This window comes from Pristiophorus japonicus, chromosome 8, assembly GCF_044704955.1.
Source record: "Pristiophorus japonicus isolate sPriJap1 chromosome 8, sPriJap1.hap1, whole genome shotgun sequence".
NCBI lineage: Eukaryota > Metazoa > Chordata > Chondrichthyes > Pristiophoridae > Pristiophorus > Pristiophorus japonicus.
This window is the reverse complement of record NC_091984.1, coordinates 120,531,579-120,558,581: the sequence shown is the minus strand read 5'-3', so window position 1 is coordinate 120,558,581 and position 27,003 is coordinate 120,531,579. Positions and strand designations below refer to the sequence as shown.

The following is a 27,003-nucleotide window of genomic DNA, read 5'->3' as shown; positions in this document are numbered from 1 at the left end:
ACAGGTTCCCACTGGTTCTGTAGTTTAGTTCCACTCCAGCGTAGAGCTTGTCGATTGTGAGGTGGAGCATGGCAGCGAGGAAGATTGAGAAGAGGGTTGGGGCGATGACGCAGCCCTGCTTGACCCCGGTCCGGATGTGGGTTGGGTCTGTAATGGATCCGTTAGTAAGGATCACAGCCTGCATTTTGTTGTGGAGCAGGTGGAGGATGGTAACAAACTTTTGGGGGCATCCGAAATGGAGGAGGACGCTCCATAGACCCTCGCGGTTGACAGTGTCAAAGGTCTTTGTAAGGTCGAAGAAGGCCTGTATAAGGGCTGGCGCTGTTACCTACATTTTTCCTGCAGCTATCGCACTGCAAAAATCATGTCTGTTGTGTCATGTATCTCACACCACTGTATATAACTGTATCTTACCATGCTATACATGACTGTAACTAGATATGACCTGTAACCACAAGCATACTTTACCAACAGGGGTGCACTTGCAGGAGACACTGCACACCTGTCCCACACAGGTATATAAAGGCAGGTCTCAGGCAAGTGTGGCATTCCAGAGCTGTGAAATAAAGGTGCAAGTCCTTGACTTCAGCATGTGCCTCGTGTAAGTCTGTACTGCAGGGTCAGGAATTTACACGTTGTGCTCCGTAGGGGATGAAATCTGCACTGCGACTCCGGATTCATACAGAAATGCAGGATTGGCAGACCTGACGTGCTGGCAGAACTGTTTTATGTCAATGCAAACTGTGTATCCTTATCACTGGCGTATCAGAGGAGTCACAAGGATGGTGGGCAAGGAAATGGAAGAAGTATATGGGTGCAGCAAAAAATACTCTTCCTCGGTTAAGGATAAGGCACATTATTGGGAAAGAAGAGAGGGAGCTTTCTTTGCTTTTTTTTCTCCTGGCCATACTATACCTGACCTGTTAATGTTAATGTTTGATACCAGCACTGGGTTGCACATCGATGCCACTACTGGGTGTCTAAAGTGGAAATATATTCCATTACCCAACACTGACATGCTTCACTTTCAAAAATATAAAAATTAAATCAAATTCCCGATATTATAAAAGTTAATATACTTACGATTGCTGACTAGGTGACACAGTATCATATTCTTCTTTCACTTTAGTGACCTATATTTGAATCCAACTCAGACTGAAGAGATGAAGGTCTCCCTTCAGTCTTTGTATTAGGGTACTCCAATGAGATTAGGCACTTTCAATCCACCAGTGAGTGGGCTACAAGCCCATAGTACAACCTACACAAATGTGCACCTTCACCAAGCCTGAGAGATAGATGGAACGAAAAATCAAAAAATCCAGTCCCTTTGGAAGTGAATCAAACAAATTATAGTGAGATTAGGCTGCTCTATATTAAGATTGTGCCCATCAAATTTGGATCAGGTGGAGTGTGAGTTCAGCAAAAAAAAATGCATAGGCATGTAATGTACAATCGAAGTAACATAGCATGAACATCAACCATTACTTATTAATGGCTTCTTGTAACTATTACATCTTAATCACATTTCAAAAGGGCAAATCAGAACCATATTAAAGTAGTGCTTTTGTGCTGAAATGTTAAGGATTCAAATTTGCATTTCTATGTTACTCTTCTGAAAGAAGAGCAGATGTATTACATTCAAAACTAAGGCTCAACGAGAATGTGTAACGTGTGACTTCATTTCACTTCAACATCTGTTACATGTAACTCATTTCTAGTTCTACGGACAAGAATTAGTCAACTGCTGAAGGCATTTTACTGTTGAATAAAATTTCAAACTGAACAAGTTCACATATATTGATTGTAATATATAGTTCTATGAATACTTTAGGTTTTGATTTAAAGCAGTGTTTTCACCCTCTCTTCACATAGTGTATTTTGTTACTGAAGCATATCAATAAAACTCCAGTGCTGACTTTGGCAGATAGAACTTACAGAGCAAGAATGTCTTACTTGAAGCAGCAGGGAAATATACACAGGCTTATTCCATATTCACACTCGTCTAAAGTGTGTTCAATTGCATTGTAACTTTAAGATGTTTCAAAGCTGTGCTACCTAAATAAATTTAACACGGCTTACTATCATGCTTTTGTACTAGATGCATTTAAGCATACAAGTTATACAAATCATTTTGCAGAAGACACTTATAGTTGAAAGATTTAGGTTCTTTAGAGATCAGCTAACAATTCAGCCAGCTAGCCAGCCAAAATAGCTAACAGGAAATAGGAAGGCCACATGTGGAACTAATTACTCATGTGTAGGCCATGACAAAGAACATTTCTCCAGACTTTTCATGAGCTTCACTTTCAGGAAGTAGCTATAATTACTGTTCAAGTCTAGGGCATGATTCTTAGTACTGACAGTTCCAGCATTTGAGAGGAGCCTATACCCTTTTCTGTACCGAACAGGAACTGGGATAAAACTGCTACAACTTAGAAACAAATGCTCTCTTCACAATAAGTCTCAAGTATTTACTAACATAGACATAGATCAGCTTTCCTGCCAGTTATATATATTTTCGTTAACTGTTCAAAACTACTGCACTAAAATGGTTCATCTTGATTTTACAGCTTTTCCATACAAGGGGCCCACTTCCTGCCTAGCTAAGAAAGCTGGCCGAAAGATGAAATGACTGTTTAGCATTACACTAAAACATCTGGTACCATTTTATATACAGACCCATGTCTGAGAGCAGGCAATTCTAGCGGTCTCTCCAGCGGCACAGTGCATACCCAATCTCCCTGGGGTGACATCATCCCATATATGGATTGCTAGGTCCAGCCCACCCTTTTTTTTCTTGTCCTAAATTCATTGCCAGATCCCTGTCTCCTGCAAATGTGCCACGTCAAGGCTGGAAATCACAGTTCTTTTAGAGACTTCAGTGTACGCAGACAACAGTGGATGGTGAACTTGGTGTGCAGGTATAATTTCTTTGATGGCAGAAGACAAGAAAAAGTCAAAAGGTCCTGCTCCGTCGACCCAGTGTTCAGACTACCTGTTCAGGACAATATTGTTGTACAGTAGTCTGCACATTGGTTAGACTGGGTATGGGAAAGCAGCAACAATAAGTTTCTTTCCACACTTTTCAAGGAAGACAGATGAACAGTGCAACAGTAAGAGCAAGTATTTTTCTTTCCTTCATCTTTTATTTTCTGAAAAAAGACCCCAACAAAGATGAGGAACTTTTCTAAAAGGAGGCTCTCACCGCATAGCTTAGCAGCAGGAGACATGCCTAGGCCTAATGTTGGACAACACCTGGTCTATGACCTAGCGAACTTCATGACCTGATCCTACCACCACAAATGGAGATATGTACCATATCAAAGGAAGAGAGTCAACGCTAGGTACTCTACTGTAAATAACACAAAGGTCCTCCGTGAAATGAAAAAAAAGTTTATTGTACTTTTTGTGAGCACTTATCTCACTATCAAAAATACAACTGTGTCAGTACAAAGATCTAATTTAATGTTTTATTTCATAGTAATATTGTAGAAGCGAATTGTAAAAAAAAGAATGATTTTGCTTTAAGGCTTTCAATAGCTAAATTTTATGTGACTAACAAATGCACCACAACTTTTGCACACACTGCAATAAATAGGCAGTTTTGTGAACCGGTCTTCAATGAGTTAATTACTTCTTTTTTTTCTGAGGGGCTCCACAGGTTGGAGATTATTCTGAGGTGAGTACTAAAATATTAGGATACCGGGCAATAGTTCCGAAATTCTTTGTGGAATTTTAAACTTTGTGTGTAACCTTCAGAATGTTAATTTTCTCAATTTGCAAGTTTCCCCAGAAATTCCGCTTGGTCAAATTCCAGCTGCACATACAAAACAAAATAATAAATCAACTTTAGTAAGTCACGAGAGAAAGAACAACATTAAAAAGTCTGCACAGTAGCCTCATAGTTGATAAAAAAAGCTTTTGCATAATGTGGCGAAAGTTAATAATGAAGGAAGAAATGTATACTTTATTTTGTTAATTACAAAGGGATATGGTAAATAGTGGTTAAGAAGGGAGGCAAGAACTGCTAGTGTTTTTTTTTTAAAGACATACAGAAGTGTTCAAAACTAAATATCACAGATTTGAATTGTACCATTATTAGAGACAAATATATAAATCCTTGTACAGCAATATCAGTTTAAAAGAAATGCTTACAATTAAACAATGATGTGGTACACTATTAAACATTTTAATTTTTGCCTGAAGTAGTAGCCTTTCTGTTCTTAGCAGCTTCAGTTTAGATCACATCCAATCTCATTGCAGAGATAAAAGTTCTACAGCTGCTTGGCACATGTTTCGGAAAAAGGAGTGTTTAAGGAATTCAAAATACAAGTAAAGTCTTATGGGCATCTTCGTAGGAGTTACTATATTCTGAAATCTTACTTTCTGTGAGGCTATATAATGCGCCACTAATTTTACATCTGTCTGTTCACAGATATCCTACATCATATCCACTAATCAACCTGGTGTCTTATTTGACGGGAAAAAAAATTAGCTTCCACATTTTTAAGTTGTTCAAAATTCTCATTGGAAAAAGTTTTAAAAGCTATACTTTACAGTGCTACTTTTGTAAATTATGAATGGTGCATTATCGTTTTAAACACAAATCAAATTTATTCTGAAATTATGCTGTCCTGTGCATACTAGTCATTAAGTCATTTAGGAGGCAGTCTGTTAGAGATAACCAACATACTAATATACTCCATCTGACTTTACATCAAATCTTGTACTCTACATGAATATTATGATTCTTAGTTAAGGGCAAACACTTTGCATGAAGCAGTTGTCACAAAACATGTAACAACATTAAGGAATAGTAAAAGATTATTTCAGTATGGAAGTCAAAGTACCCACAAGTCTAAAAAAAGGTCTGATTTAAAACACACTTTTTCTAATTAAAAGCAGACAGATTAATAAAGGAATCTATTCTGGATTACAGCATTAAGAGAGCTATAATTTCCCAATTAGATCTTTATCTAAGTTACATCAAATACTTAAAACAGTGAAAATTTTCTATCAGCTGGCCACAGAATGACAATGGCTACCACCATAGGTAAATCTGCAGCCTTGATTCCACTGCCTTTGTCTGTAGGATGTAGCTGAATCTGTCGCGTGGGAGCAAAAATGGGGGAAATAAGGCATTGGGGTTTTTTTTAATGAGAAAAATAGCTGCAAATTTAACACAATTCTCAAGTCTCAGTTTCTTACTGCTTATTCTTAATCTTGTCGTTCTTGCTGGCCTACCAAATTGTTTATATTAGCTAGGCAGCAGCCATGGACCACCCAAGCCTCAAATCTCCACGGAAAGTGGCTAGAGACAGAAAATTGTGCATTGGTGATTTTTCAACTCCTTCACATCAAACAAAAACATTAGTTGGAGAAGTTTCTGTAACATGGCCAACTTCTCATTAATGGTCTTTATTCAATTTTTCTTTTTTTTTTTTAAAAGTGCTTTATTTTTTTTAAACCTCTTATAAATTTCAACACACTAACATCTGACAGGGTTTGAATTACCAGGCAGTGTCAATTAATTAGCTCCTCTTTTGTAATAAGAATTAATTTGTATTTTTAGTTCAGTCATACACTTGGGAAAGATGCATCCCCTCTATTAAATTTTTTTAAACTAATTGCCATACAAAAGGTACACATTTGATAATTACATTCACTAATTGCTTCAAGTGGTGGTTGCAACAGTGCAAAAGGAATGGAAATGTGTTCAAAACATAAAGTTCCTGATTTTTTTTTAAATGAAGCTTAAACGGAAATGTAACTGTTTGAAAATAAACATGCAATTTCCACGAATCAACGACTGCACTGTACGTCAAAACTTTGTATAAAAACCAGGATATTGGCTGGTAGGCAAAGGTTTCATTACTAGATGGTGTTCAGTTCAAAGTAAACATTTAAAAATATCCATTTCCTGCATGTCTGCCAGTACATACAATGTATAATGCATACCATTTTTGTAGTTTTTAAGGTTACGGGCTTGGGACATCAGTAATAGTTTATTTTCTTATTGTATGATCTTATCTATCCTCTGATGCAGTAAAGTTGCCTGAAGGCAGTCTAATTTGTCAGAACAAACAACAAATCAACTTGTTTGCATAATTCAATACAATCTGCTTGACCCTAAAAAGGAAAATCCTGGACAACTGCAATTTGTAAGCATTGTACAGCAAGAATACCTTTATATAATATACAAAAAACATTGAAATCACTTAAAACACTCAGTAATAAGCTACCTGTGTCTATTTGTATATAGTCTTATCTGTAATTATTTTGCAGCAGTTGCAATATCTCGCCAACAATGACACTTTCCAATGCTCTAATTAATGGATCCTATATTGAACCAAAATTCAGATTATGTTGATTTCAACACTCAGAATAAAACTTTAAAATGTTTCATCACATTGTATATTTCAAGTAATCATCCTTTGCTCCATTAGGATGTCATCAATTTGCTAGTCTGCCTGCATAACAATCAATGCACTTCAAACAGTTTTATTGTATGTGAAGCACTTTGTGGGGGGGGGTGATCTGAAATACACTAAATAAATGCAAGGTTTTCTTTTATTTCAGTTGCCACATATTCCATCACAATACTTTTGCAACATTAGGTCAGCAACATTGAACATCAGCAATATTTGCCTCGTATAAACAGATTACCACACGATAATAGCATCAACTAATGGTAATAAATACAATAACAGACAATATAATACGACTGACCACTCAAGCATTCACAAATCACTATAAACTAACAATTATACTCATGACTGAATTTAAAAAGATAATTAGTATATATATATAAAAATTTGGTGTTCTTTTGCCATATACAACAATTGTTCTGTCTTTTATTGATGAAATATCACAATTTATTACATTTTCCATCTTCAGACATGTCAAAAGTATTTTCATACAGTTTACATGTTTTTGAACTGGTCTGCAATTGAAATGTGTTTATTTAAACATGTTTTCCACCTAGCTACAATTGGCTGCTTAGATCTGCCATTTGGCAGGGTGGGATAAAAGGGAAGAAATTAAAAACACCCAAACATTTAAATTTGGCTATCAAAAATAAACTACTTTTGTAATAAACAAAACTCGTTAATAATCTTTACACTAACACAGTCTATACCTTGTATGTCTAAGAATAAATGTAATTTCCTGTGTTCCACTGTATATTTGTGATTGTTACATAAGAAAAACCTATTTCAACATATATTGCTACAAAGTGCAGAATGAATGTACTCCTATAAATTGTTTTGGAACCACATTGCCTATAGTTGCAATTACTACACAGAAGAACACAAAAACCAAAGAATCCTAGCAATGGCTGGTAGGAGTTGTCATGTGTCTGCCTGTCTACACTTGCTGTGCAGAAAATCCTCTCACCTGTACAGCAGGCACAGACAGGCAGTCACATGACAACCCAGCCTGACTGACAGCCAATCAACTGGAAATCGGAAGAACAATTCTCAATACGAAGACTTCATGAGATTTATTACAACACCATCTTCAGCAATGTAATACAGCTCCTTTGTATGTTTACTTTTCTTTCTAATCAACTATTATGGCTACATGTTTTGATTTATGTACTTTTAGTTTTAACACTAGACATGAAAAATAAAGAGTTCATGGGCAATCAGAATGTTACTTGGATTGTTTTGATCAGAACAAAGAACTGTCTAAGTTTTTAATAAAAATAGTCTTCGTTGAAACGATCCAAATTAACTGCATTTTGACACTTTACCAGCACAGTTATGCAAGGGCAGCAGGTCTAATTCTGTACAGTTTTCACTGTTAAAATGTTCAATCATAAAAAACGGCTTTTAATAATTAAATGTCCTAACATTAATATATAGCAGTTAATTGTCATTGCTTGAAATTAAAATGAACCTTATGGGGATAATTAGATACTTTCCAATTGCTTCAATTTCACAAGGTCATGCAGTTTTATATACAATATATTACACATTTTAAAATGGTTCATCACCAACCAGCTTTCCTTTTTAAAACAAAATCACAAATATGACCAGTTAATTTTCTTTTAATTTTGGATATATTTAAACTTGAATTTTGAGATGGAATTCTTCACAAAGAATGAACGTATTTCCAGGATCAACATATAACTAAGTAGTGTTAGTACTGAACTCCAGCTTATTACATTTCTGTATTGTGAAACCCTGACAGAGAGACACAAAGTTGTTTAAATTAGAGTTAACTTTTGTTCCACAAAAATAATACAAGAAGTTAATAAATGCATGTATTAATTTCCCATGTTAATTATCTGTCTGGAAAATTACACAGTACACTTACTTCAGCACTTATTTTGTTATTGCAATAGTGCTGGCAATGCTCTAAGAAACATAGAAACATAGAAAATAGGTGCAGGAGTAGGCCATTCGGCCCTTCGAGCCTGCACTGCCATTCAATGAGTTCATGGCTGAACATGCAACTTCAGTACCCCATTCCTGCTTTCTCGCCATACCACTTGATCCCCCTAGTAGTAAGGACTACATCTAACTCCTTTTTGAATATATTTAGTGAATTGGCCTCAACAACTTTCTGTGGTAGAGAATTCCACAGATTCTCCACTCTCTGGGTGAAGAAGTTTCTCCTCATCTCGGTCCTAAATGGCTTACCCCTTATCCTTAGACTGTGACCTCTGGTTCTGGACTTCCCCAACATTGGGAATATTCTTCCTGCATCTAACCTGTCTAAACCCATCAGAATTTTAAACATTTCTATGAGATCCCCTCTCATTCTTCTGAACTCCAGTGAATACAAGCCCAGTTGATCCAGTCTTTCTTGATATGTCAGTCCCACCATCCCGGGAATCAGTCTGGTGAATCTTCGCTGCACTCCCTCAATAGCAAGAATGTCCTTCTTCAAGTTAGGAGACCAAAACTGTACACAATACTCCAGGGTGCATTTATACTATGGGGGTGCAGACAACGCTAGACTTGAAGGTTTGCACTCTATAATTTAACAAGCCCTGCTCCCTTATTCAACAATATCATACAGCAGTCCCATAAACATTTTGGTTTATGATGCCATCTGAATAAGGAAGCAAGCAGAAACTAAAATGAGCCCTGTGCACATATGAAGACTTGGTCCTCAGTCCAAATATAAAAGCAGAATAGTGATATGTGGATGTCAATCTTCTGAAAATGCATGGAGGTCAAAGCCCCTTACAGATATTTTAATAACCTGATTGAGGACCAAATTCGACAGTTTTAGAGTGAGTCAGGTACTCTTCTATCTATTAGTATTCAGTAATGAATAGTTCTATGAATGCTTCTCCCCTATCTAAAATGGACTTCAGCAGCATCATAATATAATTAAATATTCAACACCAATCTATTTTGCTACAAGATAAAATGAAAATGAGCTCAAACATATACTTATAGCCAAAAATTTGCTGGAGCAGAACATCTCGCGTCGTGCCGTTAGGTTTTTTCCTCACCCGCCAGCTCGAAAAATCTTTGCACCGCAATAAGGGAACCAATAAGGGAATTAAGGGTTATGGGGAGCGGACAGGTAAGTGGAGCTGAGTCCATGGCCAGATCAGCCATGATCTTATTGAATGACGGAGCAGGCTCGAGGGGCTAGATGGCCTACTCCTGTTTCTAATTCTTATGACCATCCCTAACTTTTTGAGGTCCAGCCCAAACTTTGAGGGTGAGGTTAATTGGTAATTAATGCACTAATGCAGCAATTTCTTGAAACTCATGGGGGACTGCCGTTTTCGCAAGGCTAACGGCAGACTGGCGGAAATTGCCCAGCAACTTGTGGCAATTCGCAACTCAAAGGGTATCTCGTCCTTATCACAAATTGGACGATTTACACACAAATAACGTTGCCGTTATTTTCCTAGCAAATTCTGGGCCATAGTTCTATACCATACCTATAAAGTCCTGTCCCCTCTGCACAGATTCACACGAGGCATGGAGTGAAGTCAAGGTCACTCTGGACCTGCACCTTTATTTCACAGCTCTGGAAAGCTGCACTTGCCCGAGACCTGTCCTTATATACCTGTCTCTTGCAAGTGCACCCCTGGTGGTAAGGTATGCTGGTGGTTCCAGGTCATATCTTATTACAGTCATGTATAGCATGTTAGGATACAGTTATATATAATAATGTAAGATACATGACATCACCCTCCCCCAAGGTCTTATTGTCTTTATAGGTTCAGTCTCTCAGGTGGTCTACGCTCTCGCGTGGAGCGTCTGAGTTGTGGTTCAGTTGTTTGCCTTGGTGTCTGTTTTTCTTTGGGTGCGGTTGCTGGTATCTCGCCTGGGCTGTCGGTTTCGATTGGTGTGATTATTGTTGACTCGCCTGGGCTGTCTGTTGGGATTGTCCTTTCCTCAGGTTGTTCCCTCTGTCTATCCACCAGGTGTGGTGCTAGTTCCACATTGTAGTCTGCCTCTGGTTCCGTAGTGTTGTTGGTAAATCTGCTTTTGACTTGGTCTACATGCCTCCGGCAGGTTTTGCCATTGTCCATTTGTACTACCAGTAGCCTGTTTCCTTCCTTGCCCGTTACTGTCCCTGCAAGCCATTTGGGACCCCTGCCATAGTTTAGTACAAACACTTTGTCCCCTATCTCATTCCATCTCCCCCTCGAATTTCTGTCATGGTACTCAGTCAGCTTACGGCGCTTTGCCTCAACTATTTCATGCATGTCTGGGAGGGTTAATGAGAGCCTTGTTTTTAAAGTCCTTTTCATCAACAGTTGCGCGGGGGGGATCCCAGTCAGTGAGTGCGGACGAGATCTGTATGCCAGCAGCAGTCGCGACAGGCGATCCTGCAGCGTGGGACCTTGGATTTTAAGCATGCCTTGTTTAATGATTTGCACTGCTCTCTCCGCCTGGCCGTTGGAGGCCGGCTTGAACGGTGCCGTTTTGACGTGATTTATGCCGTGGTCAATTATAAAGTCTTGGAATTCTGCGCTGGTGAAGCACGGACCATTGTCACTGACCAATATGTCAGGGATTCCGTGCATTACAAACATGGTTGCGAGGCTCTCCACAGTGGTGGAGGTTGTGCTCGAGTTTAAAATGGTGCATTCGATCCACTTTGAAAATGCATCTACAACTACGAGGAACATTTTGCCCACGAATGGGCCCGCATAGTCTACGTGCATCCGCGACCACGGTTTGGTAGGCCAGGGCCAGGGGCTCAGGAGAGCCTCCTTGGGGGCATTGCTGAGTTGGGCACAAATGGTGCACCTTCAGATGCAGAGCTCCAAGTCTGCGTTAATACCAGGCCACCAGACGTGGGATCTGGCTATGGCCTTCATGAGAACGATCCCCGGGTGCTCGCGGAGGAGCTCCCGGACAAATGCCTCTCTGCCTTGCAGAGGCATGACTATTCGGCTGCCCCACATCAGGCAGTCTGCTTGTAGTGATAGCTCATGCATGCGCCTGTGAAAGGGTTTTAATTCCTCGGGGCAGGCATCGCGAGCCTCTGCCCAGTCACCAGTTAGGTCACATCTTTTTACTAAGGCTAACGTGGGATTGCTGGCCGTCCAGGCTCTGATTTGGCGAGCCGTCATGGGCGAACCTGTGGACTCAAAGGCATTGATTGCCATGACTATCTCACAGTCCTGGGCGTCCCCTCAAAACCAATCGCACCCCTTCCTGAGTAGCACGTGGAGAGGCTCCAGCAGCGTGCTTAAGTTCTGCATAAAGTTCCCAAAGTAATTGAGTAGCCCGAGAAAGGCGCGCAGTTCTGAGACATTCCGGGGCCTGGGTGCCAGGCGAATTGCTTCTGTTTTGGACTCTGTTGGGCGGATTCCATCAGCGGCAATCCTTCTGCCCAAAAATTCAACCTTGGGTGCGAGAAACAGGCACTTGGATTTCTTGATTCGTAGGCCTACCCGATCCAACCGCTTTAGTACTTCCTCCAAATTACGGAGATGGGCGTCGGTGTCCCTGCCCGTGATAAGTATGTCGTCTTGTAATACAACCGTCCCCGGGATAGACTTGAGCAGACTCTCCATGTTGCGCTGGAATATGGCAGCTGCCGACCTGATGCCGAATGGGCATCGATTGTACATGAAAAGGCCTCGATGTGTGTTGATTGTGGTGAGTAGCTTGGATTCCTCAGTCAATTCTTGCATTATAAAAGCAGGTGTGAGGTCTAATTTTGAGAAAAGTTTACCTCCAGCCAATGTGGCAAATAAGTCCTCCGCTCTGGGCAGCGGGTACTGGTCCTGTAGGGAGATTCTGTTTATGGTAGATTTGTAGTCCCCACAGATTCGTACGGATCCATCAGGCTTCATGACTGGGACGATGGGACTTGCCCAGTCGCTAAATTCCACAGGTGATATAATGCCTTCCCGCAGAAGCCTGTCTAGTTCGTGTTCAATCTTTTCCCTCATCACATAGGGTACAGCTCTGGCCTTGTGATGGACCGTTCTAGCATCCTGTGTGATGTAGATTTTGACTTTGGCCTCTTTGAAAGTGCCCACACCTGGCTGAAAGAGATGTTCAAATCGCTTTATAACTGTTGAGCAGGAGGTCCGTTCCTCTAATGACATGGCATGGACATCATCCCATTTCCAGTTTAGTTTTGCCAGCCAGCTTCTCCCCAGCAGTGCTGGGAGCTCTCCGGGGACAATCCACAAGGGAAGTCCCTTTGTGTGTGACAGAGAGCATGGCGCTGCCGAGGACTGGTACGATTTCTTTGGTATAGGTCCTTAGTGTGGTGTTGACCCTTGTGCGTTTTGGTCTGTCTCTTTTATGCGGCCACAGTTGTTCAAATTGTTGAGCGCCCATGAGAGATTGACTCGCTCCCGTATCCGGCTCCATGTTGACAGATATCCCGTTGAGTAGGACCCTCATCATTATAGGAGGCGTCCTGTTGTAGCAGCAGCGGCTATTGATCGTGTTGACCCGCTGTACACCGGTGTCCCGGGTACTGTCCCCACCATCTCCTGGTCCGCTTTCCGACCCATCTGATTCGTATACCAGCCGAGCTGCCGTTTTTTTGCACATGCGGGCCAAATGCCCTGTAAATTCACAATTTCTGCAAACAGCCTGCTGAAATCGACATCCCCTTGATGAATGCCCACCCCCACACCTCCAGCACAGACCTGTTCCATTGTTCAAAGTGTTCCCAAAGAATGAGCTGCATCTGGCTGATCTCTCTTGAGCTTCTCTCAGTTTGTAGTTGATTGCTCGCATTGTGGGTTGATGAGGTGTGAATGGCTGTTCCTGTGGCCCTTGATGGCTTCTGCCTGCTGTAGAGAGCCTGTTCTCACAGTTTTGTCTGTGTGTGGGGGTAGCAGCTTGTTTAGTGCTGTGAACTTTTTGTTCCGATATTTCGTTAGTTGTCGTACCTACATTGTAAATCAACCTCGTTTCTTCTTCCCCTACCAAGAATATCTGTGCAACCAGTGTTGCTGCCTCTAAGGTCAGGTTCTTGGTATCTATGAGCTTTTGGAATATGCCTGCGTGGCCTATTCCTTCAATGAAAAAGTCTCTCAGCATTTCTCTCCTCAGTTCATCGGAGAACTCACATAAACTAGCCAACCTCCGAAGTTCCGCCACAAAGTCGAGTATGCTCTGGCCCACACAGCGTCTGTAGTAGTCGAACCTGTGTCTGGCCATGTGTAGGCTGCTCGCTGGCTTCAGGTGGTCTCTTACCAGTGTGCTCAATTCTTCAAACGACTTGCTTGCTGGTTTCTCAGGTGCCAACAGATCCTTCATTAAAGCGTATGTTTTCGAGCCACAGCTGGTCAAGAGATGGGCTCTTCTCTTGTCTGCCTTATCGTCGCCTAACCAGTCTTTCTATAAAGTCCTCCCAACTGTCTCCCGCATTGTACTTTTCATCTGATCCGTTGTTCGCCATTCTGTGGATTCTGTAATCCCGTAACTCGTCGCCACTGTAAAGTCCTGTCCCCTCAGTACAGACTCACACGAGGCATGTAGTGAAGTCAAGGTCACTCTGGACCTGCACCTTTATTTCACAGCTCTGGAATGCTGCACTTGCCTGAGACCTGTCCTTATATACTTGTCTCTTGCAAATGCACGCCTGGTGGTAAGGTATGCTGGTGGTTACAGGTCATATCTTATTACAGTCATGTATAGCATATTAGGATACAGTTATATATAATAATGTAAGATACATGACAATACCCATAGCTACTCGGTTCAAAAAAAATATTCGCCATTTTGTTCCTGACTATAATTTGTAACTGATTACTCAGTAATATTTAACTAACTGGTAGGCCTCTGTTATAGTATTATGGCTTTCAAAGCAGTAAATGCATATTTGGATATCACAAGCCTCATAACTTAATGGCCTGGAATTTGCAGTTGTAATGATGGTAAAACTGTCAGCGTTGGCCATCATTACTCTGTGAAATTGACAGCAACTTCTGGCATCCGTACATGCGCAGTTAAACACGGAAATCTAGACGTTGCTGTCAGTGGTTCCCTGCTCCTCCACAGGGTGCGTTATTGAAAGTCCTCGCAGATGGAAATCCTACAAATCACTAGAATTAATGCTCCAATCTCGCTGTAAAAACCCCGAAAAAGTTAGGGGCCGAAATTGCACCATTTTTTTTAAAGGCCGTTACCACCTCTAGTAACAGGGAGGTAAGGCCTTTCCAACCGGTGGTGGGTGGATGGTGTGACCCATCCGCAATTGCCCCCGGCCCAGGGGCGGCAGAAACGGGTTTCCGCCCCGCCTGATGCTCCGACTCATTGTCGGCCGAGCGCCGACCCCTTACTGATTGGTGGCGACTCCTTTTCTGCGGGAGTGTGGCCAAGGTATTCGATGCCATTGACAGCTTCGCGAGGTGGGAAGCTGCCAGTGCGTCCACCCTTAAAGGGGAAGGCGCACCGCTCTGCAGTCGACCTGACAATGGCGGACGCTAGTTCGGCTAGGCTGCCAATAGGCAGCCCGGCAACCCCTCTTCGGTGCCGGGCTGCTGGCCAGGCCGAACCCCTCCATTGTGGTCCAGTGGGCACCAAGGAGGTCTCACAGCATCCCTCCCCTTTAAATGAAGGGGAGGGACGTTACTACGCTTCAGCGCGACACAACATCTCGCCAGCCCTGAAAAATACATTTTTTTGTGGAATGTCAAATTTCCCCATTATGATACAAATTCCCATAGATTTTTAAAATAATAATAAAAAAATAAAGTTTATTTATGATGTTTCAGCTTCTACCTTAATCCCATGTGTATGTCCCAATTAATTCGATCTCTGTAAAATGATTAAAAAGTAAATTATAATCAGTGCTTTTTACTTCCTGGTTTGCTCTCTGTAAGAATTCTTCAATGTGATTTGCTGCTTAGCCTGTTTGATGACATCAATGCTACTGTATGCCGAAGATCCCCTATACATGGCGCAAGAATGAAATTAACGTCAAAAAGGTATGTATTAGGCACTATTTTGCAAAAACACAAAGTTGAGCAAAGAGCCTGGAGACAGCTGGGTGAATCGCAATGAATCACAAGCAGAGTGAAAGAATTTGGTGTTAGTCAGAATTCGGTGGAGAGGAGGAAGGCAGTTTCTCATGTCCAACTCAAAAGGAGGAGTGCAGACACAGAACCTGAGGACTCTAAATTAATTATCTCGATATTTAATATTTAGGTTCTTTGTTCTTAGTATATCAGTGGTTCTTGTTAAACTTGAGTAAATAATTTTGTCTTTTTTCTCTCCAAGTTAGGGCAGTGGGTTAAACTGGGTTAGTAGTCTAATGAATAGAGGCATGGCAGGGGACCTCAGTGCCATCGAAAGCACATTCTGTGCCATGTGGGTAATCCACGATGCTTCTTGTGTTCTGGACAAACACATGTACAGGAAGTTTCGTCAGCTGGAGGAGCTCGAGCCCCGGGTTTAGGAGCTTGAGCAGTGGCTGGCGTCATTGTGTTGCACCCGTGAGGCTAAGAGCTACGTGGATAGCATGTTTCAGGAGGCGGTCACCCTGCAGCTTAAGAGTTTGCAGGCAGAGAGGGAATAGGTGACCACCAGACAGACTAGGAGGACCAAGCAGGTAGTGTAGGACTCCCCTGAGTGCATCTCACTCTCTAACCAGTAATACTAGTGAGGGCGATGGTTCCTCTGGGGAGTACAGCCAGAGCCAAGTCCACGCATGGCTCAGCTGTACTTGGAGGGGGGGAGGGGGGAAGAGGAGTAAGGTCAAGAAAGCAATAGTGATAAGGGATTCAATAAGTAAGAGAACATAAATAGGCGTTTCTGCAGCCGCAGACATGACTCAAGGATGTTGCCTGCCTGGTGCTAAGGTCAAGGATGTCACTGAGCAGCTGGAGTACATTCTGATGGGGTAGGGTGAATAGCCAGAGGTTGTGGTACATATCGGTACCAATGACATAAGTAGAATGAGGGATAAGGTCCTATAGGCAAATTGTAGGGAGCTAGGAAAGAGATTAAAAAACAGGACCTCAAAAGATTGTAATCTCCAGACTACTTCCGATGCCATGCGCTAGTAAATACAGAAATAGGATAGAGCAGATGAATGTGTGGCTAGAGAGATGGTGCAAGAGGAAGGGCTTTAGATTCCTGAGGCACTGGGACCGGTTCCGGGGAGGTGGGACCTGTACAGTCCGGATGGGATTCACCTCAACAGGGCTGGGACCAAAATCCTCACGGGAGGGGGCGGGGGAGGAGGGCAGTTGTTAATCCTGTTGGGGAGAGTTCAAAATAACTTGGCAGGGGAATGGGAACTTGAGCGTAGATCTAGAAGGGGGAGAAGCAAAGCTGCAACTGGAAGGTAGAAAATTAGTGAGTTTGGAAGACAGAGAAAAAAAAGCTAGGAAATAGACAACAAAGGGGGTTGGCAGTGCTCAATGGTATATACCAATGCAAGAAGTCTAATGAATAAGGCAGATGAGTTGAGTGCACAGATAGACACGTGGAAGTATGATATCACTGAAACATGACTGAAAGAAAGAAAGGAATGGCAGCTCAACATTCCTGGTTATCAGGTTTTCAGACGAGATAGAGAGAGGGATTAAAAAAAGGAGGGGGGTCGCAATATTGGTTAAAGAAACAATTACAGCTGTGAAGAGGGATGATATGTTAGAAGGATCATCAAATGAGGCCACGTGAGTTGAACTGAAGAACAACAAAGGGGCAATGACCCTGCTGGAAGAATAAATGTGTCGGCAAATTTCTGTGAAGTGGAAAAACAATAGGGGAGTAACAGTAAGGGATTTCACCTACTCTAACATTAACTAGGATAGAATCAGTGTAAAATGTATAGAGAGTGCAGAATTCTTAAAATGTATTCAAGAGAATTTTTTTAGCTAGTACGTAGCAAGCCCAAAAGAGAGGGGGCGGTTCTGGGCTTGGTTTTAGGCAATGAAGCTGGGCAGGTGGAAGTGGTATCAGTGGGAGAGCATTTTGGTGATGGTCATCATAATTCAGTTAGAACATAAGAACATAAGAATTAGGAACAGGAGTAGGCCATCTAGCCCCTCGAGCCTGCTCCGCCATTCAATAAGATCATGGCTGATCTGGTCGTGGACTCAGCTCCACTTACCCGCCCTCTCCCCGTAACCCTTAATTCCCTTATTGGTTAAAAATCTATCTATCTTTGACTTGAAAGCATTCAATGAGCTAGCCTCAACTGCTTCCTTGGGCAGAGAATTCCACAGATTCACAACCCTCTGGGAGAAGAAATTCTTTCTCAACTCGGTTTTAAATTCGCTCCTCCGTATTTTGAGGCTGTGCCCCCTAGTTCTAGTCTCCCCGACCAGTGGAAACAACCTCTCTGCCTCTATCTTGTCTATCCCTTTCATTATTTTAAATGTTTCTATAAGATCACCCCTCATCCTTCTGAACTCCAAGGAGTAAAGACCCAGTCTACTCAATCTATCATCATAAAGTAACCCCCTCATTTCCGGAATCAGCCTAGTGAATCGTCTCTGTACCCCTTCCAAAGCTAGTATATCCTTCCTTAAGTAAGGTGACCAAAACTGCACGCAGTACTCCAGGTGCGGCCTTACCAATACCTTATACAGTTGCAGCAAGACCTCCCTGCTTTTGTACTCCATCCCTCTCGCAATGAAGGCCAATATTCCATTTGCCTTCCTGATTACCTGCTGCACCTGCAAACTAACCTTTTGGGATTCATGCACAAGGACCCCCAGGTCCCTCTGCACCACAGCATGTTGTAATTTCTCCCCATTCAAATAATATTCCCTTTTACTGTTTTTTTTCCCAAGGTGGATGACCTCACACTTTCCGACATTGTATTCCATCTGCCAAACCTTAGCCCATTCGCTTAACCTATCCAAATCTCCTTGCAGCCTCTCTGAGTCCTCTACACAACCCGCTTTCCCACTAATCTCTGTGTCATCTGCAAATTTTGTTTCTCTACACTCTGTCCCCTCTTCTAGGTCATCTATGTATATTGTAAACAGTTGTTGTCCCAGCACTGATCCCTGTGGCACACCACTAACCACTGATTTCCAACCGGAAAAGGACCCATTTATCCCGACTCTCTGCTTTCTGTTCGCCAGCCAATTCTCTATCCATTCTAATACATTTCCTCTGACTCCGCGTACCTTTATCTTCTGCAGTAACCTTTTGTGCGGCACCTTATCGAATGCCTTTTGGAAATCTAAATACACCACATCCATCGGTACACCTCTATCCACCATGCTCGTTATATCCTCAAAGAATTCCAGTAAGTTAGTTAAACATGATTTCCCTTTCATGAATCCATGCTTGATTGCACTATTCCTATCCAGATGTCCCGCTATTTCTTCCTTAATGATAGTTTCAAGCATTTTCCCCACTACAGATGTTAAACTAACCGGCTTATAGTTACCTGTTAGATTTAGCATACTTATGGAAAAGGACAAAGTTAGACCAGGAGTAAAAGTTCTCAATTCGAGAAAGGCCAATTTTACTCAGCTGAGATGTGATGTAGCAAAAGTGGACTTGAACCCGCTATTGAAGGTGTTGGAGCAGTGGGAGGCATTCAAGGAGGAAATAGTAAGGGTTCAGAGCAAATATGTTCCCACAAAGAAAAAGGGTGGGACTTTCAAAACTAGAGCCCCCTGGATGTCAACGGGCATACCGAGTAAGATAAGACAAAAAAGGGAAGCTATGTCAGATACCGAGAGCTAAATACTAGAGGAATGTCGAAAGTGCAGGGGTGAAATTAAAAAGGAAATTAGGAATACAAAGAGAGGGCATAAAAAATAGGCATAAACCACGAGGTGATCCTGTGGAAGCTGCTGGCTGCGGAGATGATGGATCTGAGCAAGGCCATCACGATCGCACAGGCTTGCCTGACCATAGTCAATAGTACAAAGCAGATATTCTCAGAGTCGGAACTCCATGGCAAGTACTATGCACCAGATTGTGTCGTCGGTTGGCAGAGCTGCACCTGGCAGGGCCTACCTGACTGTGTTTGCGAAACCTGTAGCTGCACGAAGTCGGCCATTGGGCATGAATCCGATTTCACCCTGTTGGCGTTGTGGGGCCAATCATCGGCCTCATCAGTGCCATTTCAAGCAGTATATTCGTAGAGGCCGTGTGAAAATGGGGCAACTTCAGCGGATGTGTCCGCAGCTCAGCATGCATGCTGCGACACACCACATGGATGATGATGACCGATCCGGAGCGGATCCGGCAATGCAACCCGAGATACCCGAGGAGGAAGCGTATCGTGTACATTCGTTCCTGACAAAGAGCTAACCGATAATGATTGAAATAAAATTGAACGGCGTGCCAGTATCTAAGGAATTAGACACGGGTGCGAGTCAGTCAATTATGAGCCAGAGGACTTTCGAAAAGCTGTGGGACACCAAGGCCGTGAAACCCAAGCTAAGTCCAGTAAATGCAAAATTGCGTACCTACACCAAAGAGCTCATACCAGTGATTGGCAGTGTAGCAGTCAAGTTGTCGTACGATGGGGCGGTTCATGATCTATCGCTGTGGATCGTTCCAGGCAATGGTCCAACGCTGCATGGCAAGAGTTGGCTCGAAAAAATAAAGTAGAACTGGAATGATATTAAAGCTTTGTCATCGGTGGATGACGTTTCGTGTGCTCAGGTGCTGCGCAAATTTCCCTCGCTGTTTGAACCGGGCATTGGCAACTTCACAGGAGCCAAGGTGCAGATCCATTTGGACTCAGATACAAGACCCGTCCATCACAAAGCCCGGGTGGTACCGTACATAATGAGGGAGAAGGTCGAAATCGAACTGGATAGACTCCAATGTGAAGGGGTAATTTCATCAGTCGAATTTAACGAATGGGTAGTCCCATTGTTGCTGTGCTGAAGAATGATGGCACTGTCAGGATTTGTGGAGACTACAAGGTTACGATCAACTGATTTTCGAAACAGGATCAATACCCGTTACCAAAGGCAGATGATCTGTTTGCAATGTTAGCCGGGGGAAAGTGGTTCACCAAATTGGATCTGATGTCGGCCTATATAACACAGGAGCTTGCCGAATTGTCGAAGAAACTTACGTGCATCAATACACATAAAGGGCTGTTCATTTACAACAGGTGTCCTTTTGGAATTCGCTCGGCTGCAACCATATTTCAGAGAAACATGGAGAGTTTACTGAAGTACGTCCTTAGAACCGTGGTGTGCCAAGACGACATTCTGGTCACAGGTTGTGACACTGCCGAACACCTGCACAACCTGGAAGAGGTTCTACGTCTTCTGGACAAAGTGGGGCTCAGGCTGAAACGTTCAAAGTGCGTCTTTATGGCACTGGAAGTCGAATTCCTGGGAAGGAAGATTGCTGCAGGCGGCATCAGGCCTACGGACTCGAATACAGAGGCCATCAAAAATGCACCCAGACCCCAGAATGTGATGTAGCTGCGTTCGTTCCTTGGTCTTCTCAACTATTTCGGTAATTTCTTACCTAAATTGAGCACATTATTAGAGCCACTGCACATGCTGCTCAGAAAAGGCGACAACTGGGTTTGGGGTGTATCTCAAGACAGGGCCTTCGAGAAGGCTAGAAATCTGCTTTGTTCCAACAAATTGCTGGTACATTATGACCCGTGCAAGCGTATAGTATTGGCCTATGACGCTTCATCACATGGGGTTGGTTGCGTGCTCCAACAGTCCAATGAGTCGGGCAAACTACAACCCGTTGCGTACACGTTGAGAAGCATGTCTAAAGCGGAAAGAGCCTACGGCATGGTAGAGAAAGCAGCTTTAGCCTGCATATATGGGGTTAAAAAGATGCACCAGTATCTGTTTGGGCTTCGTTTTGAGCTTGAAACCGATCACAAGCCACTTATATCTTTGTTTTCAGAGCATAGAAGTATCAATACCAACACGTCGTCCCGCATCCAGAGGTGGGCACTGACATTATCTGCCTATGATTATGTCATTCGCCATAGACCTGGCACCGAGAATTGTGCCGATGCATTGAGCCGTTTACCGTTGCCCATGCCGGAGGTGGAAACGCCACAGCCCGCAAATCTACTGTTGGTCATGAATGCCTTTGAGAGTGAAGGGTCGCCTATCATTGCTCAACAATTTAGGACCTGGACCAGCCAGGATCCGATCTTATCGGTTGTAAAACGTTGTGTCCTTAGTGGTGATTGGTCGGCCATTCCCAAGGAAGTGTGTGATGAGACCAAACCTTACAACCGTCGCAAAGATGAACTATCTATTCAATCTGATTGTTTGCTGTGGGGTAATCGTGTTGTTATGCCCAAGAAAGGCAGGGAGAGATTTGTACGGGATTTACACAGTACCCATCCCGGTATTGTGATGATGAAGGCCAATGCCAGGTCTCACGTTTTGTGGCCTGGCATTGACTCTGGTTTGGAGTCATGTATGCATCAGTGCAGCACTTGCATGCAATTAAGCAATGCACCAGTGGAATCTCCGCTAAGTCTGTGGTCATGGCCATCCAAACCATGGTCGAGGTTCCACATCGACCATGCGGGTCCTTTCCTGAACAAAATGTTATTGGTGGTGGTGGATGCGTATTCCAAATTGATAGAGTGTGTAATCATGTCATCCAGCACATCCACAGCCACCATTGAGAACCTTCGTACCATGTTCGCCACTCACGGTCTGTCCGACATCGTTGTAAGCGACAACGGATCGTGCGTCACAAGGTTTGGAATTTCAAGAGTTTATGAGACTCAATGGTATCAAGCACATAAGGTCAGCACCATTCAAACCCACATCCAATGGTCAAGTGGAGCGGGCTGTCCAAACCATTAAGCAGAGCCTGAAACGCGTAACTCACAGTTCTTTGCAGACTCGCTTGTCACACATTCTGCTTAGTTACAGGATGAGAGCCCACACGCTTACCGGGATCCCCCCTGCTGAACTATTGATGAAGAGAGGTCTCAAGACCAGGTTCTCACTTGTCCACCCTGATCTTAACGATCACGTCGAAAACAGATGTCAACATCAGCAGTGGTATCATGATCGCACTGCCGTGTCACGCGACATCTCTATTAATGATCCTGTATATATGTGCTAAATTATGGTCAAGGCCCCAAGTGGATCACTGGCACTGTTACGGCCAAGGAGGGTAACAGGGTGCTTATTGTCAGGCTCACTAATGGGCAAACATGCAGGAGGCACATTGATCAGACGATATTGCGGCACACAGACGAACCGGAACAGCTTGAAGAAGACACCATCAATGACCAACCGATTCATATACAGCCATCAGAAGACCCTGCTGTTGTCAATGAATCTGGGCCTTCAATCCCCAACATGGACACTGCCACTCCCATTAGATCGGCTACCCAGCCTCAAGTCATGAATGACTCGGAGAGCTCACCCAGATCTGGAATTGAACTGAGACGATCAACTAGGGAGCGGAAAGCCCCGGACCGTCTCAATTTGTAAATAGGACTGATACCAAGATCTTGGGGGGGAATGATGTAATGTATGTATGCCTGGGTTTATCTGCCACCAGGGGGAGCGATCGTTGGAGGTCATTGGGCCACAGACACACACCCTTGTATATAAAGAAAGCCTCCATGTTTAATTCTCACTTTGAGAGCTAATAAAGTAGAATCAGGTCGCACCTGATTGAGTTCACGGTACTAAGCCTTTTTGAGTTATTGCATATGCAACATTTGGCGATGAGGATAGGCTTGCCCACAACTAGAGTAATGCATACAGTTCTGGTCACCACATTACAGGAAAGATGTGGTTGTACTAGAGAGGTTACAGAGGAGATTTATAAGGAGGTTATCAGGACTGGAAAGTTTTATCTATGAGAACAGATTGGATAGGCTGGGGTTGTTTTCTTTGGAACTGAGGAGGCTGAGGGAAGACTTAATTGAGGTGTATAAAATTATACAGGGCCTAGATGGAGCGGATAGGAAGCAGCTACTTCCCTGAGCAGAAAGGTCAATAACCAGGGGGCATAGATTTAGAGTAATTGGTAGGATAAGAAGGGAGTTGAGAACTTTTTTCACCCAGAGGGTGGTGGAGGTCTGGAACTCACTGCCTGAAAGCGTGGTAGAGATAGAAACCCTCCAAACTTAAAAAGTACTTGGATATGCACTTGAAGTGCTGTAAGCTACAGGGCAACGGACCAAGAGTTGGAAAGTGGGATTCGGCTGGATAGCTGTTGGTCGGCCGGCACAGACATGATTGGCCAAATGGCCTCCTCCTGTACCATAAATTTCTATGATTTTATGAAAAGTGAAATCCACAGAGATCTGGGCAGCTTTCTTCGGGGTAACAGGGAGCACCGTCACTTCGTCGCTGATCGCAAAATCTGGGCCAATATCATAGAGGTGAGGAATTTCCAACAGCCTTTCTCAAAAGTGAAGAAATATCTACAACCCACCATCAATCAAATAATCATTTATTTTCTGGTAGCGGGGATGGGGGTGCTGTAGCCAATTTTAAATGTTGCCTGGAAGGAATTAACTCGGGTTATTATTGTTCAAACTCTTACAGCAGTGAACTATCACATTCCTGGGCTGTGAAACTCTCCCCAACAGAGCGAACAAAAAGCTATTTATATCTCAGGCTTAAACTACAGTTGACTGTTTCCACAAGAAAGTCTTACTGTCATTCACAGCTATGCATCTACTTTTTAATTGGCAGTTATATTAACTTCACTGTTGATAAATAGTTACTTTTTCAAGAAAATACTTTGAATATAGCTGCATTACCTGAGGTAAAATACAACTGTTGCTCATTTGTGATACTGTATATTACATTTATTTTCTCCATGATGTTTTTTTTTACTTCTGTTTTTCGGCAGATTTTGTGCTCAAGGCCAGGGATTTGTGTGCTTCAGAATATAACATTGACCCACTTTTTACAAGAAGATTTTGGTCACCCTCTGAATATCTCAATCTTTCGCTCACCATCCATTTTTATTTGACGATGTCTCTGTGAAGCACCTTTGGACAATTTTCTACATTAGAGACATTCTATAAATGCAAGTTGCTGTTATTGCTATAGTAATAACAGCAAGCATGACCAAATGCAGAGTGAAGAGACATGCTAGTCTGCCCCAACAATGTCTTTAAAGCCAAGCTCAGAAGAGAAGCCATTGATGTGCCAACATCACCTTTCCATTTCCCACACCACCCACATCCTTGTAACTTTGAGTGAGATTACAAATTTACCATCCATGTTGAATTTCTGGATTGTTTTTATACTGTGGAGTTGTGCCCATTAGGAACCAAATTAAGACTGACTTGAAATCATTTCATATAGGATCCTTACAAGTAGCAGGAAAGAGACTTGCGCCACATCTGTCTGACCAGATTTGAAGTATTTTAAACATATCACACAGTGTTTCTCCACATGCTTTAAAAATCATTTTCACCCTGGGCCATATGCTACTCCCCAAAGAGGTACACAACAGTGCCCCCAGTTGATGAAGGAGGTGCTCATCATTGACTCTGAAAGGCTCACCCTCCAGTTTTCTCTCACTTCTAATGAGGTACATTGCCTCATTTCTGTATTTACCCTGGTGGTCCAGCCAAGATTCTGAACACGGCTTGTGGGGAATTTTGGACATGGGCCCAGATCTGACACTCCACATGGAGAATGTTGGTGAATCAGCACACTATACCACTTGGGGACTTAAGATTCTAATAGCTATATGCAGCAAAATCTTATCAATAGAATAATTACAATAATTTATACTGTTGTAAGGGAACATGCATGCTTTCGTACCTCTTCATCCTTGAACCAACAGAGACTCTCTGCAGTCAGCACAAACCAGTATTCCTTAGAGCCTCCTTTTATGATGCTGATGTTGCTGATGGTGAGCCAGCCTTTTCTTACCACCTACATGGAATTATGGATAGACATAACACCTTGGTTAAAACATAGCTTCTACTGACTAGTCTACCTGAATAAGTGGTTATTAATACTGTTTTTATACTGCAAAGTTAACACCAGTGTTAGCTCCATGGTACAGCATAATACTGCTTATGTCTCCTGATTTTCAAAATGGCACTGGGAGTAAAACTACCTCAAAATCAATGGTTTTACACCATAGGTGCTGTGCAGCAAGTCCAATGCAACTGGAACGACACAACAGTTTTGCTTATTTTCATTTCACAAGACACTGCACTACACATGTTGATGTCATTGTGAGCATGTGTGCTGATGTGATAACATGAGGTATGTGCACTCCATCACACATACACAGGAACCCCAAGATCATCATATTGTTCATCCCAAAGCAAGTTAACACTATGAAATGCAATGAAAATTACAGAGTATAAAGGCAGCATAGACATTAATACTACAGTGTACTGGGGCAGTGAGCAACGATCCAATATGGAAAATTGGGAATCATTTTTATGTGATTCCTGCAATATTCAGCACTGTTGTAGAACAAAAGTAGCCACTTAATTTGACTTTCATGAAATAAAAATCTATTCATTTGATGGATTATCAATCTGCTTTTTCTCATTTAAAAAAAAACAGTTTAATAGAATAACTTTGTTTCTTAAACTGACTTTTCTAAATAATTAAAATACATAGCTCTTATCTGAAATATTTTGTAAAAATGATCTCTTGGCCTCCAGTGTGCAGTGTGGGTTCTCGACTCTTGGCAATGATATTGATAGCACAAAAATATAAACAGCTGACCACACCACGAAATTTGAGGCAGTAGCTAAAACCCCATTCACATTTTATTTTCAGTCTAAGGCAGGAATAATCTCATACCAGTAAGAAAAAGTATCACAGAACAAGGAAAGAAAAAGTTGATTCCATAATCCTACACTCCCAGGAGTAGCCCCACTCGACAGAAGTACAGATCGGATATAATGCTGTAGCCCTATCACCTTTCGCAGTTCCCTCCAAGCATGGCTTCTATGCTGGGATCACAGAATCACTCCTAAAATGCCATCTCTGCAAATACCTTCAGAATGAAGGCCTTTGTAAATTGCCTGAACAGGAAAAAGGAATTGGTGGATATTATATTTGACAATAGCTCCAATTTCAGTGGGATTGTCCTTATTATAGCCTTACTTCCCCCATCCTAATTGTAACAGATATGGGTCTGCTTTTTTAAACCCATTCTACGTCACGTAAAAATATGCTTCCAAACAATTCCAATCCCACAAAATAACAACTTGTATTTATATAGCACCTTTAACATAGTGAAACGTCCCAAGGTGCTTCACAGGAGTATTATGGGATAAAAATTTGACACCAAGCCGCATAAGTAGAAATTAGGGCAGGTGAAAGAGGTATGTTTTAAGGAGCGTCTTGAAGGAGGAAAGAGAGGTAGAGAGGCGGGAGGTTTAGGCAGGGAGCTCCAGAGCTTGGGGCCCAGGCAACAGAAGGTAATGGTTGAGCGATTATAATCAGGGATGCTCAAGAGGGCAGAATTAGAGGAGCACAGACATCTTGGCGGGGGCGGGGGGGGTTGTGGGGCTGGAGGAAACTACAGAGATAGGGAGGGGCGAGGCCATGGAGGGATTTGAAAATAAGGATGAGAATTTTGAAATTGAGGCGTTACTTAACTGGGAGTCAATGTAGGTCAGCGAGCACAGAGGTGATGGGTAAGCAGGACTTGGTGC

At 42.6% G+C, this 27,003-nt stretch overlaps 1 protein-coding gene across 1 annotated transcript in view; it reads right to left on the bottom strand.

Annotated features, from left to right (window-relative positions):
• Positions 1-27,003, bottom strand: part of dnm3a (dynamin 3a) — a 486,179-nt gene that overhangs the window by 171,720 nt on the left and 287,456 nt on the right. Inside the window, 1 exon segment of the mRNA XM_070887379.1 lies at positions 25,139-25,252. Within this exon segment, the coding sequence (XP_070743480.1) occupies positions 25,139-25,252 (114 nt within the window).